We start from the raw sequence: 15420 nt of genomic DNA on the forward strand, positions 1-15420 counted from the left end.
AATTCCTGACCTCGTGATCTACCCGCCTCAGCCTCCCAAAGTGCTGGGATTATAGGTGTGAGCCACTGCACCTGGCTATAGCTGGAAATTTCAATACCCAACTTTCAATAATGGATGAAACATCCAGATGGAAACTTGGCAAGGACACAGAGAACTGGAGCACTAAACAAACTAGACCTAACATATACACAGAATACTCCACCCACCAACAGTGATTGCACGTTCTTCTCAAGGGCACATGGGACAATCTCCAGGACAGACCATACTTTAGGTCAAAATTCAAATTTCAAAAAATGTATAGACTGAACCCAAAGGATCTTTTCTAAGTACAATGGAACAGACCTAAAAAATCAGTATGAGAGAAAATGGAAATATTCACAATGACACGTGAGACTTCTTTCCTGAGTCAGATAATGGTTTCGAACACATGCAGAACGCTTCCTTAACTTTTTGGCATCTTCATAATGTAACAGCTATAGGAAAGCTTTTTTTTTTTTAAAGACAGGGTTTCACTGTTATTGCCCAGAGTGGAGTGCAATAGCACCATCTCAGCTCACGCAGCCTCCGCCTCCCAGGTTCAAGCGATTCTCTTGCCTCAGCCCCCAGAGTAGCTGGGATTACAGGTGGCCCCCACCACGCCCAGCTAATTTTTTGTATTTCTAGTAGAGATAGGGTTTCGCCATGTTGGCCAGGCTGGTGTCAAACTCCTGGCCTTAGGTGATCTGTCTGCCTCAGCCTCCCAAGTGTTGAGATTACAGACGTGAGCCACCGTGGCTAGAGTTTTTTTTTTTTTTTTTTTTAAAGACAGGGTCTTGGGAGGAGGAGGTTGCAATGAGCAGAGATTGCACCATTGCACTCCAGCCTGGGTGACAACAGCAAAGCTCCATCTCAGAAACAAAAAAAAGACAGGGTCTCACTCTGTCGCCCAGGCTGGAGTGCAGTGGCGCGATCTCGGCTCACTGCAGAGATCTGCCTCCTGGGCTCAAGCAAATCTCTCACCTCCCAAGTAGCTGGGACAACAGGTGCACCACCACACCCAGCTCACTTTTGTATTTTTAGTACAGACAGGGTTTCACCATGTTGGCCAGGCTAGCCTCAAACTCCTGACCTCAAGTGATCCACCCGCCTCAGCCTCTCAAAGTACTGGGGTTACAGGCGTGAGGGCACTGCGTCCAGCCTGACAAGCACTTTCAAGTTGTGTATGACTAATGCTTTCTCCATTCCTTTCTTATGTGTGGACGAGGCGCTGACAAACTAGATCCCGGCCCAACATCAGTTCTGCAGATGAAGGCTTTCAGTACAGCCACACCAGATGTGAGGATTCACGGCAGAGACTATGCGGCTCACAGAACCTAAAATAACTTACTCTTTATTTTTCCCTTTACTGAAAACACGTACCAATCTCTGCTTAGATGATCAACAAAACAGTAAACGAAGTGCTATTGATAACTTCTGTGGAAGAAGTGCTCCGACCAGGGCCAATTTCAAGCTGCCAATGTGTTCTTCAATGTGGAGTGGGGCAAAGGTTGGTGGCGGGCGGGGGGGACGTGAAACAGCACACCATTCTACGTAATTATTCAATGGGAAGAAGGATAAAATGTAGTTGAATAATTAGTAAGTACTGGGTTTTAAGTATTTACTACATTTAATTATGACTTTTTACCCAGTAATACAATTTTTTCAGTGGTTGTCTATGACACCTGCCTCCCTCCCGATAACGTATCAATCTCCTCTTGTGAGTCAGCACAAGTCAAGTTCGCCATCCCTTTACTTACTGTTTCATTTTGACCTTCCTGAATCACTTTGTGTTTGGCCGGCCTCTGTACACAAGGCAGAGCAGAAGTGGGTTCTGCTTGTAATGCAGTCCGGAAACAGGCGAGGTAACACCTGTATTCGTTTGCTAGAGCTACCACGACAAACCATCACAAACGGTGTGGCTTCAACAGAAGCCGCTTGTCTCACAGTTCCGGAGCCAGAAGTCTGGGATCTAAGCGTCAGCAGGGCTGGCTCTTTCTGTGGGCCTGAAGGAAGGACAGACTATTCCAGGCCTCCTCTCCCAGCTGCTGGTGGCTTTGCTGGAAGTCTTCGTTACTCCTCGGCACCTTCCCAGTCTCTGCCTCCACGTTCACATCACGTATTTGTCTGTGTCCTCATTTCCCCTTTTTCTAAGAATACTAGTCACAGGTCAGGTATGGGGGCTCCCGCCTCTAATCCCAGCATTTTGGGAGGCCAAGGCAAGAGGATCACTTGAAGCCAGAGGTTGAGACCAGTCTGTGCCATACAGCAAGACCTTGTCTCTACTAAAAAAATTTATTTAGGCCAGTAGTGGTGGCTCACACCTGTAATCCCAGCACTTTGGGAGGCTAACTGGATATATCACTTGAGGTCAGGAGTTCAAGACTAGCCTGACCAACATGGTGAAACCCGGTCTCTACTAAAAATACAAAAATTAGCTGGGTGTGGTGGTGCGCTCCTGTAGTCCCAGCTACTCAGGAGGCTGAGGCAGGGGAATCTCTTGAACCCAGGAGATGGAGGTTGCAATGAGCCGAGATTGTGCCACTGCACTCCAGTCTAGATGAGAGGGCAGACTCCATCTCAAAAAAAAAAAAATTTTTTTTATTTAAATTAGCTGGGCATGGGCCAGGCATGGTGGCTCACGCCTGTAATCCCAGCACATTGGGAGGCCAAGGCAGGTGGGCGGATCATGAGGTCAGGAGATTGAGAACATCCTGGCCAACATAGTGAAACCCCATCTCTACTAAAAATACAAAAATTAGCTGGGCATGGTGGCGTGTGCCTGTAATCCCAGCTACTCAGGAGGCTGAGGCAGGAAAATAGCTTGAACCAGGGTGTCGGAGGTTGCAGTGAGCTGAGATCACACCACTGCACTCCAGCCTGGTGACAGAGCAAGACTCTGTCTAAAAAAAAAAAAATAAATAATAATAATAATTAGCTGGGCATGGTGATGCATGCCTGGAGTCCCAGGTACTCGGGAGGCTAATGTGGGAGGATCGCTTAAGCCTATATCACACCATATATCACACCACTCACTGTACTCCAGGTTGGGTAACAGAGCAAGACACTGCCTCCAAAAAAAAAAAAAGACAACGACCAGTCATATTGAATTGAGGATTCACCCTACTCCAGCAGGGCTTCACCTTGACTAACTACATCTACAATGACCCTATTTCCAAATAAGGTGGCATTCCGAGGTACTGGGAGTTAAGACCTCAACACGACTTTTGGGGGATACAACTCAACCCACAACGAAGCCACTGACACGACATGATATGACGCATGCTTGGTCTTACTTCTATCACAGTATGCTCTGTAGGTTTTTTTTTTTTATCTTTCTCTCTCGCTTTTTTTTTTTTTTTTTTTTTTTTTTTTAACAGGTTCTCATTCTGTCACACAGGCTGCAGTGGAGTGACATGAACACAGCTCACTATAAACTCAACCTGCCAGGCTCAAGTGATCCTCCCACCTCAGCCTTCTGCGTAGCTGGGACTACAGGCCCATATCACCACACCCGGCCAACTTTTTTATTTTTTGTAGAGCTGGGGTTTCGCTATATTGCTCAGGCTGATCTCGAACTCCTGGGCTCCAGCCATCTGTTGACCTCGGCCTCCTAAGGTGCTAGAATTACAGGCATGAGCCACAACACATGACTATCTTTCTTTCTATCTTATCCACTTTTTCATTTCTATCTTCTACGGCCAATACCATCTTGTGCAGTTTGAATTTTGCCTTCCTTCTGTGGTATCCTCATTAGTTCTCTACTGAGTCCTGTCAACTCCTGTGTCATCGCTTCATGTTTTGCCATTTACTCCAGGAGTCTTTTGTGTTTGAACTTTGTGTTTTCCTCCACAGAGGGGGTTATTTGTTACGTTATTTAAATTCATGGTGGCATGTTTCATTACAAATTTCATCTGTCCCCTGTCAACGTTTTTTGGTCAGTGTCTTAGGGAACAGATTAGTTTACTTTGACGCTCCTTTCTTACGTTTTAATTTTAATTATCTTCGTATTAATCCTTTTTTGCTACTCATCAGTGAATGGAGTGGGGCTAGTTCTAAAACGGCCATTTACATGAGATTACTTTTACTTGGGTGTGGGAGTGTGGGGGGTTCATTCTTCCAGCTAGTTATTTCTTCACAATCCAAGTGCTCTCTACTTTCAGGTGCCACAGATTGCCTACTGCAAATAAAGCCAGTCGGAGTGCCTGTGCGGGCCCCACCTCCACAGCTTCTCTGAAGCATACCAAATCCAACAGCCTGAAAAAGAGCCCTGCTCACCCTACTTCTGCACCTGCTGCTGCTCACGGGGAGACTTTTGTACCTCATGGCAGGTTCTTCACCTCCGGGACCAACACTGGAAAACTAAGTCCATACGAGACTTTGTTTTAAAAAAGACAAAAACAAAAACAGGCCAGGTGCAGTGGCTCATGCCTGTAATCCCAATATTTTGGGAGGCTGAAGTGGGAAGATCAGTTGAGGCCAGGAGTTCAAGACCAGCCTGGGCTACACAGTGAGACCGCCATCTCTACAAAAATAATATGAAAATCAGCTTAGCAGGCTGGGTGTGGTGGCTCACCCCTATAATCCCAGCACTTTGGGAGGCCAAGGCAGGCAGATCACTTGAGGTCAGGAGTTTGAGACCAGCCTGGCCAACATGGTGAAACCTTGTCTCTACCAAAAATACAAAAAAAAATAAGCCAGGCCTGATGGTGGGTGCCTTTAATCCCAGTTACTCGGGAGGCTGAGGCAGGAGAATCACCTGAGCCTGGGAGGCAGAGGCTGTCGTGAGCCAAGATGGTGCCAGTGCACTCCAGCTTGGGCAACAGAGTGAGACTCTGTTTCAAAAAAATAAATAAAATAAAAATAGCTGGGCATAATGATGCCCACCTGCAGTCCCAGCTACTCAGGAGGCTAAGGTGGGAGGATCCTTGTGCCCAGGAGTTCAAGGCTGCAGTGAGCTATGATCACGCCACTGCACTCCAGCCGGGGTGACTGGGCAAGACCCTGTCTCTAAAAATAAAACAAAAATAAGCAAATAAAAACCCGAAGTGTTCCTTAGCTGAGGACTAATTGTGGCACCAACACACCTCAGAACATCACATAGTATAGAGAAACAGTCATTTTTTCTGGTTTTTCATTTTCCTGACCTCTAAAGATGCTATGTCCTCAGGTCTGGTCCTTACACCACTTCTGTTCTCTATTTATACCATCTTCCACTCTCACAGCTCTAAAGAACATCTGCTTACAATTCCTAAATCTCTATCACCAGCATGGACTTCTATCTTCAATTCTAGAGCTGTATTACTTCAGAATTTTTTTGTTGCTGTTGTTGAGATGAACTTTTGCTCTTGTTGTCCAGGCTGGAGTGCAGTGGCGCGATCTTGGCTCACTGCAACCTCCGCCTCCCAGGTTCAAGAGATTCTCCTGCCTCAGCCTCCCGAGTAGCTGGGATTACAGGCATGCGCCACCACACCCGGCTAATTTTGTGTTTTTAGTAGAGATGGGGTTTCTCCATGTTGGTCAGGCTGGTCTCAAACTCCTGACCTCAGGTGATCCAACCACCTCGGCCTCCCAAAGTGCTGGGATTACAGGCGTGAGCCACTGCGCCCAGCCTACTTCAGAATTTTATATCTGTCTATTTGACACTTCCACTTGGGTGTCCAACCACATAGATATTGCAAAAGTAAAACGACTGAAACTAACCTGATTTTTTTTCCTGCTCTTCTCAGAGCTTTCCTCATTTTAGAATGCTCAGGTAAAATACGGGAGCTATCCTTGACTCCTCTCTTTCTCTCCATTCCATCAGAAAATGTTGTCAGCTGTACCTTCAAATCGTATCCAGAATCCAAACACTTGTTAAGACATGTGGGCAGGGTGGGGTGCTCATGCCTGTAATACCAGCACGTTGTGAGGCTGAGGTGGGAATACTGCTTGAGCCCAAGAGTTCCAGACCAGCCTGGGCAACATGGCAAAACCCGGTCTCAACAAAAAAAAATACAGAAAATGAGCTTTGGTATGGTGGCTCTTAAGCTACTCAGGAGGCTGAGGCAGGAGGATTGCTTGAGCCTGAGAGGTTAAGGTTGCAGTGAGCTGAGACTGCACCACTACACTACAGCCTGGGTGACAGAGTGAGACCCTATGTCATTAAACAAATGAACAAACAACAACACTACCTCCATGTAGGTTTAAGCCGTGAAGATAGTTAACGGTTTTATCAGCTCTCACTTGTCTTCCTGCTTCCACCCTTGCTCTGCTGCAGTTTATTCTCAGCACAGTAGCCAGAGGGATTCTTTTAAAATAAGTCAGATCATGTCACTCCTATGCCTTAATCCTCCAATGGCTCTCTGTCTTAGAATAAAATCCAAAGGTTTCTGAACAGCCCACAAGGCCCTAAATAATCCAGCTCTCAGTGTCATCTCTAAGCCATTTTGTGCAGCTCTCCCCTCCGGTTCCAGGCTAGTCTTCCTTCCTGGTCCTGTGATTCCGAATACACAGGTAGTCCTCACTGAGCACGAAGCTCACACGTGTAAATATCAGAATAGTCATGCAGCACATAAGGATGTTTCAATGAACAAGGGACCACGCACATGACAGTGGTCCCATAAGATTACAATTTCTGGCCGGGCACGGTGGCTCACGCCTGTAAACCCGGCACTAGGGGAGGCTGAGGCGGGCAGATCACCTGAGGTCAGGAGTTCAAGATCAGCCTGACCAACATGGAGAAACCCTGTTTCTACTAAAAACACAAAATCAGCCAGGCATGGTGGTGCATGCCTGTAATCCCAGCTACTCTGGAGGTTGAGGCAGGAGAATCGGTTGAACCCCAGAGGCAGAGGTTGTGCTGAGCCGAGATTGAGCTACTGCACTTTAGCCTGGGGCAGCAAGACTGAAACTCTGTCTCAAAGATAAATAAATAAATAAGATTATAATTTCTATGTTTAGATACACAAATATGTACCACTGTGTTACTACTGCCTACAGTATTCAGTCAAGTCCTGTACAGGTTTTTAGCCTAGGAGCAACAGGTTGGACCATACAGTCTAGGTATGCAGTAGGCCATCCCATCTAGGTTCGTATAGTGACACTCATGATGTTCACACAACAATGAAATTGCCTACTGATGTGTCTCTCAGAATGTATCCCCATTGTTATGTGGCGAGCTCTACGGTCCCCAAATCACCACGGAACTAACAGAGGCCCATGATGATCAGTAACCAATCACATCACCTCTTAAGTCTGGTAATGACCAATCACTGACCATAAACAGTTCCGCATAAACAGTTCATCAAGCAAACAAAGCATGTCATTGTGTTGCTCTGGCGTCCCAGTGATAAACCAATGTGAAATTTTAAGAAAACGGAAGACTGAATGTGAGAATGGGTCAACCAAGATGAAAATGCAGCAAAAGACCAAAAAGGGATGAGGCCAGAAGTGAAATTATATGTGATTTGAAGATTTCAAAATGGACCAGCAAAGAGAAAAAAGGAGAAGACCTACACTTGTAAAAAGCTGTATGGACCATACTGAAAAATGTAGTGAATATAAAAAGGAAGGTAAAGTAGCTTTATATCATCTTTCAGTCTAAACTGCATCAGGAAAGCCACTTAAGGCAGAAATAGAGTGTTTATTTCTATTATGGACTGACAATAGTAATAACCAAAAAAAATTATAATTATTCAAGGCTGAAGTGTTGAAGTTAGCTCCCACACTGAAAGAAAATGGTAATTAGGAAAATGAATTACTGCTAGGGAAGGCTGGTTTTAGCATTTCAGAAGTCAATATGACTGTGAGTGGTGTTGAGTGAATCAGCAAACTGCCATCACACAGAAAGATGGTGCTATAAAGTGTGTACCCAGAGTCCAAGAAGAAGTGAAGGCAACGTGGTTTTGAGGAAAAGGATGAAGAGGTCTCAGCGGTTATGCTGGCAAAAACCTTCACATTTAATGAAGTCTTAGAGATGTTCCACAACACTGAAGGGCAAAGGGTGAATGATGGAAATAGACCTCAACTTAGAGTGTGACAGTTTGCCAAGGTTCACGAGGTCAAGAGATAGAGACCACCCTGGCCAACATGGTGAAACTCCGTCTCTAGTAAAAATACAAAAATTAGCTGGGTGTGGTGGCACACGCCTGTAGTCCCAGCTACTCCGGAGGCTGAGGCAAGAGAACTTGAACCCAGGAGGCGGAGGTTGCAGTGAGCGCCACTGCACTCCAGCCTGGTGACAGAGCAAGACTCTGTCTCAAAACAAACAAACAAACAAAAAGAATCTATCAATCTATCTACATGTGTATGCAGAAAAAGATGTAGAAAGATACTTATCAGAACTATTTTCCTGACCATAGAGGAAGTCTACAGGAAAAAACAAACAAACAAAACCCCAAAACTGTTACTGGTCAACATTATTCTAGGAAGTGGGATTGGCAATGTGGGTAGAGGATGAGACAATAATTTTCACTTTATACTTTAAGTATTTTTATATTCTCTAATTACTTTTTCCAATATAATATTACTTGTGGAATGAGAAGAGAAAGAACAAACACTGTCATAAGGCCGGGCATGGTGGTTCATGCTTATAATCCCAGCACTCTGGGAGGCTGACGCACGTGGATCACTTGAGGTCAGGAGTTTGAGACCAGCCCGGCTGACATGGCGAAATCCTGTCTCTACTTAAAAAACAAGCAAACAAACAAACAAAAAAACAAAAACAAAGTCAGGTGTGGTGGCACATGCCTGTAATCCCAGCTACGCCCGAGGCTGAGGCAGGAGAATCTCTTGAATGTGGGAGGCAGAAGCTGCAGTGAGCCAAGATTGTGCCACTGCACTCCAGCCTGGGCAACACAGCAAAACTCTGTCTCAAAAACAGAAAAAACAAAAATAAATACCGTCACGATGTCATTTTTGAATGCCATAGCAACTGGGTATTTGCTATAAGGCACATACAAAGTGTTTTAAATGTATCATTTTGCTTAAATACACAACAATTCTATGAGGTAGATGTTATATGAATGCGCAATGCCCACTTTATAAATGAGGCAAATGGGAATCAGAGAGGTTGAAAAACGCTTTCAGGTGATGCAGCTAGAAAGAGCATGTAAATTGGGAGTGGTGACACATGCCTATAGTCCCAGCTACTCAGGAAGCGAAGGCTTGTTACTTGAGCCCATGAGTTCAAGGCTGTCGTGTGTTACGATTTTCTATGATGGCGGCTGAGCATAGCCACTGCACTCCAGCCTGGGCAACACAACCTAACAAGACTATGTCATGCAGGCATATTAGACTCCCCGCCACTGCAACGACGTGTGGTTACAAGCAAGAGTGCTAAGAACACTTAGGTGCTCACCCTGCAGGCCTAGGTGACCCAGATGTACTCCGCATAGAGCTTTCCACTCGAGGACTAGCAACATCAGGAGGCTGAGGAGGAATGAGGGTTTTCCGAACCGCCATTCTGAAAGAGACAAGAGACAAACCCGGAAAATAGCAGTCCAAGGGCATTCAAGGATAAGAAATACAAGATACGCATTTGCCAGGCATACCTAGGACAAAATAAAAGCCCTACATTGACTAAGTATTTTTAAAATGGATTTTATTTTCTCAGATACCACAGACACATTACCAAAAAACCCAAATAGTACAAAAAGTCTTTAAAATAAAGACCCGTTCCCCATTCCTGCTCACTTCCTGTCAGGCTCCCTCCAAGAAGCAACCACTGTGACTCTTTTAGCTGCTGCTAGCATGCCACATCTCCCTTCTGCTGAATGTTATTCACACTGAAAGCCATATTAAGTGTTTACAGTTATTACTACGCCTGTGGTGTTTATAAAGACCTGGAAGCTAGGTGAAAAAACCTGATCCAGGAAGAGCTGGAGATCAATTGTGTTGTACAGCAGAGAGGCCACGGAAGGCTCTGATGGAGAATTAACCATCAGTTTAGCACTATGAAAACGGGAGCAATCTTGACACATTTAGTTTTGGTAAAGTGGTGGGAACAAATACCAGTTGAGAGTGGATTTGAGAGAGAATAACTAGACAATAATATACCAGTTTACAACACTTAATCACTAATGGATCCGGGTACTGATCTTCAGAGCCACCAACATCTCAAAAAGGGTGACCGCCAGACACTGTGTGCCTTCTGGTAAGAGACCAAATCACCAAACTACGAAGCAGTCTTGCCACAAGCAGCAATAAAAAAAAGAAAAATCAGATCAAACCTTCGGAGTTAAGTAACAACTTACAGAAAATGTGGAGGACAGAACAAGTGAAATTACACTATGGGTACAACAGGTTGAACTGAGTTCTTTAAGATATATGTAAGTCCCAATCTTTAGTAACTGTGAATGTGACCTTACTTAAAAAAAGGGCCTTTGCAAATGTAATTAATGTAATCTCTTATCTTGAGATCCTTAATTACATTTGGATGTAGAGTTCTGGATGTAGAGTTTAGTTTAAGATCCAGTGACAAGTATCCTAGTAACAGAAAGGGAAGGGAGATTTGAGACACAGGTACGAGGGCAAGGCCATGTGATGACGGAGGCAGAGATTGGGGTGCTGTGCCTGCAAGCCAAGAACACAAAGATCAACAGCAGCCACTGGCAGCCAGCACGAGTAGATTCTCCCTGAGAACCTCCCAGGGGAACCAACCCTGATGACACCTTCATTTCAGATTTCTAGCTACTGGAACTATAAGATATGCATGTCTGTTGCCTTAAGCCAGAAGATTTGTGGTAGTTTGTTACAACAGCCCTAGGAAATGAATATATTGGGGATACCATCAACAAAATCCAGAGAGGGTACGGCCCAGAAGACCAAGTTTCTTCAACAAATAAACTGCAGGAAAAAAAAAAAAAAAGAGGAAACCTCAATAATAAAATGGTTTTAAAAGTCATATTAACTAATCACAATGTATGCATCTTATCAGAATACTCATTCAAATAAATAATATAAAATATAACAAATTGTGTGACATTTCAGACCACTGGAAACCTGAACAATGACTGGCTATTTGATATTAAGGGGTTATTGGTTTTTTAATGTTATGTATCTCTCCATAGGAACATGCTGAAAGACATACAAATGAAATGACATGGTATCTAGGATTTGCTTCAAAATAATATGATAGGAGCGGGTAGGTAAGCATATAGGTGAAGTAAAATTGGCCAAGAGCTGATAAGCTGAGAACTAAAGTTGGGTGACAGGCATATATTCATGTTCAAAAAAAAATTTTTTTTTTTTTGAGACAGAGTCTTGTTCTGTTGTCCAGGCTGCAGTGTGGTGGCACGATCTCAGCTCACTGCAATCTCTGCCTCCTGGGTTCAAGTGATTCTCCTGCCTCAGCCTCCCGAGTAACAGGGACTACAGGCGCCCGCCAGCATGCCCTAGCTATTTTTTGTATTTTTAGTAGAGACGGAGTTTCACCATGTTGGCCAGGCTAGTCTCGATCTCCTGACCTCAGATGATCCGCCTGCCTCGGCCTTCCAAAGTTGTCTTTTGATTTTCTTTTTCTCAAAAAAGGAGCAAGTTTGTCGACTAACAGTGAAGACGGAAGAAGCCTGGGAGTTGTGAAAGAAGGAAACATAAAACAGTTGTCTGGAGTGGTGCAGGCGAGTGTACTTTGATGGGCTGCTTTAAGACCGTAGTGCGTCTGTGAGGCTGAGCAAGGCCAGTTAGTTGGCAAGGTGGCTTTCCCTGCCATAATCTGCTGTACATGCCACATAAACGAAGCAGAAAATTGGACTTAAGTCTGGTTTTGACAAAGTGAAGTGAGGTGGGGGTAAGGCAATGACTGCCAGTGACCACAGACTCTGAATCAGGAAGAGCAGAGAAAGATGCCATGAGAGGCAGGGAGGCACATGAAAAGGTGGATCAATGGACTGGAGGAGGCTGCTGGGGTCCCTCTGGAGCTGGAGTTCCGTTGGGAGGGAGGTGGGAAGAAAGAAGACGGGCGAGGGGCATGGGAGTACACAGACAGGGTCAGGAAGGCTCACTGAGCTTATGTGCTAAGTGCTCACACTGGGGGGTGGCGGTGGTGGAGGCAGGAGAAGCATTCAAGCACCTGAGGGGCCAGGGAGCTGGCAAACCATTTCCGATCATTAAAGGTGAAGACAGGGTTCCACTATCACTAAAAAGTGCCAGCCATCATGTCCTTCCAAAGGGCATACAGATACACCTGCACAATCTAACTTGACTCTCTCAGCCTGTAGCTCTGCCCTGCCCAACAAGAAAGCTGTATGGTACTACTGAGCGCCTGAAATGTGCCAAGGGCAACTCAGGAACAAAATTTTTAATGTCATTTCACTTTAATTAATTTGAATTTTATAATGGATACTTGATCCAGTTATTGAGAAACTTTTTATTGTCTGGAGTAACTTGGTTATGTGAAACTACTTTTTCAATTGTAGGTTTTATGAAATCTAAATGCAGATCAAGTGCTTTTGAGGAGACGTGGTCTGAAAATGGCAGTGAGGCATGACAAGGTCACCTAGCCTACCTCTAGGCTGAGTGACAGCAGGGATGTGGAAGAGAGGCAGGGACCACTTTAGACAGCTGCAGGGCAAGCTGAGTTCCTGAGGAAGAGCCAGGTTTAAGGCAAGAAGGCGTGGAGAAAGAAGAGAGAAGGGCACGGGGGTGAAGGCTGGAGTGTCGCGTGATGACAGGCTGTGAATTAGGGGCACAGTACAAGCGTCTTTGGGAGGAAGTACGGGAGATGCAGGCACATCTTTTTGTCTTCCAGTGCGGCAAAATTTCAAAATACTGGCCTGAGTTTATTGCATCCACCGAATACTGTGCAGGGCATTTCTGTAACCAGGAAACTCATTTCTTTCCATTTTGGTAATTTTCTATTACTTTATAACTCCTCACGTTGTAACGATCCCTGCTCCTTTTCTCTGATCTCTCTTGCTGAAACCCATTACCTGGAGGCTGGATTTCCTGAACTGGTTCTTTTTATTGTTGTTTTAAATTTTCTCCTTTTTCTCCAATTTTCTTGTCTTTTTGTTCTACGTTTGAGATTTCTTCAATTTTATCTTCCAACTCTTCTACTGATCTTTCAATTTCTGCTATCTTATTTCAGGACTGGTTCTTTTCTCCTCTGAATGTTCTTTTTGCATAGCACTGTGTTACTGTTTCATGGATGTAACCTTTTGTTTTGTCTTTCTGAAGGCATCATGGATAGTGTTTGCTTATCCTTGTTCATTTGTTTTGTGTTTTATTCTCCCTGCCAAGCCTCTACATCTTCCAAGGTGCTTTGGGCATGTATTTATTGTCGTTTCTGTCGTCCACCATTAGAGGTCCCCTCAAATATGTGTCTATCTTTGGTTGTATGTTCATGATTAAGAGTAGGGGAGTGGGGAAGAGGGACTGAAATGCTGGCTGGGGGCTCTGAGCTTTGGAAGGGCATATCCACTATGAGGTTCACTGCAGGGTCATCTAACCCTGTCCTTAGGGAAGCCCTCGTGTCAGTATCTTTAGAGCTTCCCCTTGGGCCGGAACGACTCCCCAGAAGGAAAGTAGAGTCCTCTTCTCATTTTCTATCAAGAATCAAGTTCACCTGCCACAGTTCTATCAGCTGAAAGCAGGGAGTGGACTGGGAAGTGTTCAGCATTCCATACACTCATGGTGAGTCACAATTTCTTTCTGGTAAAATACCCATGACCTCCATAGCGCTGGGTGATCCCAGCGGACCATCTGCAGAGTTTGAACTTTCAGGCTCCTGCTGAAGCTGGGAAGGGGCAGTACACCACATGGCATACGTAGAAAATGGGATTCTGGGCTCTAACTTTAACACTTTTCAAACTCAAAGGTTTTAACTTATCCTCCTTAAAAGAGAGAGCCCCTTCCTTCGCCCCCAGGATCTTCCTGTTGTTGGTCCTTTTGAAGATTTTCCAATTTTAAAAGAGAATGGTTCTCAACTTTCCCCTATGCAAGCTTCACATTTAGCTTTCCCAGAGCCAGGATGCCATCACCTGACGGTCTGCTTCCCAGCTTCAGTTGCTACTGTGTCCTCTCCTGTTCTCCCCTTCCTTGTGTGTTTACAACTTTTTTGGAAAAAAGTTATATAGGGTTATGAGAGGGAGAGATTTCAGACCTGTGTAATCAATCTGTCATCTTAACCACAAGCTTTGCCTTGTGCTTCTACTTAATAAGGTAACTTTGTCACGGACTGACTTATCCTTTAAAAAAGTACAAAGTATTCACAAGCAGCAAAGATAGGGACTCTGGTCTATGCACAGCTCTGTGGAAATAAAAACCCTGCAGGGACCCTAGTCCCAGCAATTTAAGTTTGCACTTGCTTTAATCTGTTGATGTTGATGCTATTAGCTCAGGTGAGCCACAGAAACTCTGCTCTCTGAAACATATCTGCTCATCTCCCACCTCCAGAATGTTTAAGTTGAACAGCACAGCACATACCTTCCTGCCTATGATCCACCAACTGAGAAGCTTACATGGCAACACAAAACACTATCTGCTACTAAATATGACCCTTACTACACTTCAGAAATTGTCTGCCCACAGTGATTTAGAAGGGGAGCAGGGAAGTGCTGGAAAGGGCAGGTCCCTGGCGAGGACTCTACCCCCGGCTGTGCCCACGGATCTAGGTGATGACAAGCATTTTTGTTTTCCTGCCCAAATGCTGCATTTCCCCCAGACCACCATGGCCTGCAACACCCTGATCCTGTGCCTATAAAAACCTCCGAGACCCTAGCAGGCAGGCACACAAGTGGCTGGACATCAAGAGGAACACCCTGGCGAAGGAAGACACAAGCAGCTGGACGGCAACAGGACGGCGAGGAGAGCATGCCGGTGGGAGAGCACGTGACAGACGCTGGCACGCCAGCAGGCCACCGACCAGCAGAACGACGCAGTTTGGCCAGGGCAGTCAGAGAGCCGGGGCCGTTCCATGTCCCTTCTGGCTCCCCCATCTGCTGAGAGCTACTTCTACTCAGTAAAACCCTACACTCCTTCTCCACGCCCACGCGTGACCCCATTCTTCCAGTACACCAAGGCAAGAACCCTGGGAAACAGAAAGCCCTCTGACCTTGCCATAAGGCAGGGGTCTAATTGGGCTGGTTAATGCAAGTCATCCACGGACGGCTAGAGGAAAAGAGCACTCTGTAACACATGCCCACAGGGTTTCGGCTATAAACATTCACCTCTAGACGCCGCTGCAGGGTTGGAGCCCCACAGTCTGCCCGTCTGTACGCTCCCCTAGAGGCTGGAGCAGCAGGGCAATGAGGAAGCAAGTCACTCCCCCATTGCACGCCCTGAGAGGGGGACAAGGGAACTTCTCCTGTTTCAACAGCAACGATTCATGCTGAATGAAGTATATAGTATGAGTTAATGTAACTACCTACACAAGCCCAAGAGTTAATTATAAACTACTTTAAAAGTTCTATGATTGAAGTTCCA

The 15420-nt window shown here is 45.3% G+C and overlaps 3 protein-coding genes across 8 annotated transcripts in view; all 3 read right to left on the minus strand.

Moving 5' to 3' along the window:
• Positions 1-15420, minus strand: part of WDR33 (WD repeat domain 33) — a 334355-nt gene that overhangs the window by 275306 nt on the left and 43629 nt on the right. The gene's annotated exons all lie outside the window — the stretch shown is intronic.
• The window catches only part of POLR2D (RNA polymerase II subunit D), a 471659-nt gene that overhangs the window by 129987 nt on the left and 326252 nt on the right, over positions 1-15420 (minus strand). The window lies entirely within an intron of this gene.
• Positions 1-15420, minus strand: part of SAP130 (Sin3A associated protein 130) — an 87781-nt gene that overhangs the window by 27973 nt on the left and 44388 nt on the right. For 4 of the 6 annotated variants that reach the window (XM_050751588.1, XM_050751589.1, XM_050751586.1 and 1 more), the window contains exon 15: positions 9356-9460. The exons of the other annotated variants lie outside the window; for them this stretch is intronic. In XM_050751588.1, coding sequence (XP_050607545.1) covers positions 9356-9460 — 105 coding nt within the window. The remainder of the gene's footprint in view (positions 1-9355; positions 9461-15420) is intronic. 6 annotated transcript variants of the gene reach the window in all.

Source organism: Macaca thibetana, chromosome 12 (assembly GCF_024542745.1).
Source record: "Macaca thibetana thibetana isolate TM-01 chromosome 12, ASM2454274v1, whole genome shotgun sequence".
NCBI classification, from domain to species: domain Eukaryota; kingdom Metazoa; phylum Chordata; class Mammalia; order Primates; family Cercopithecidae; genus Macaca; species Macaca thibetana.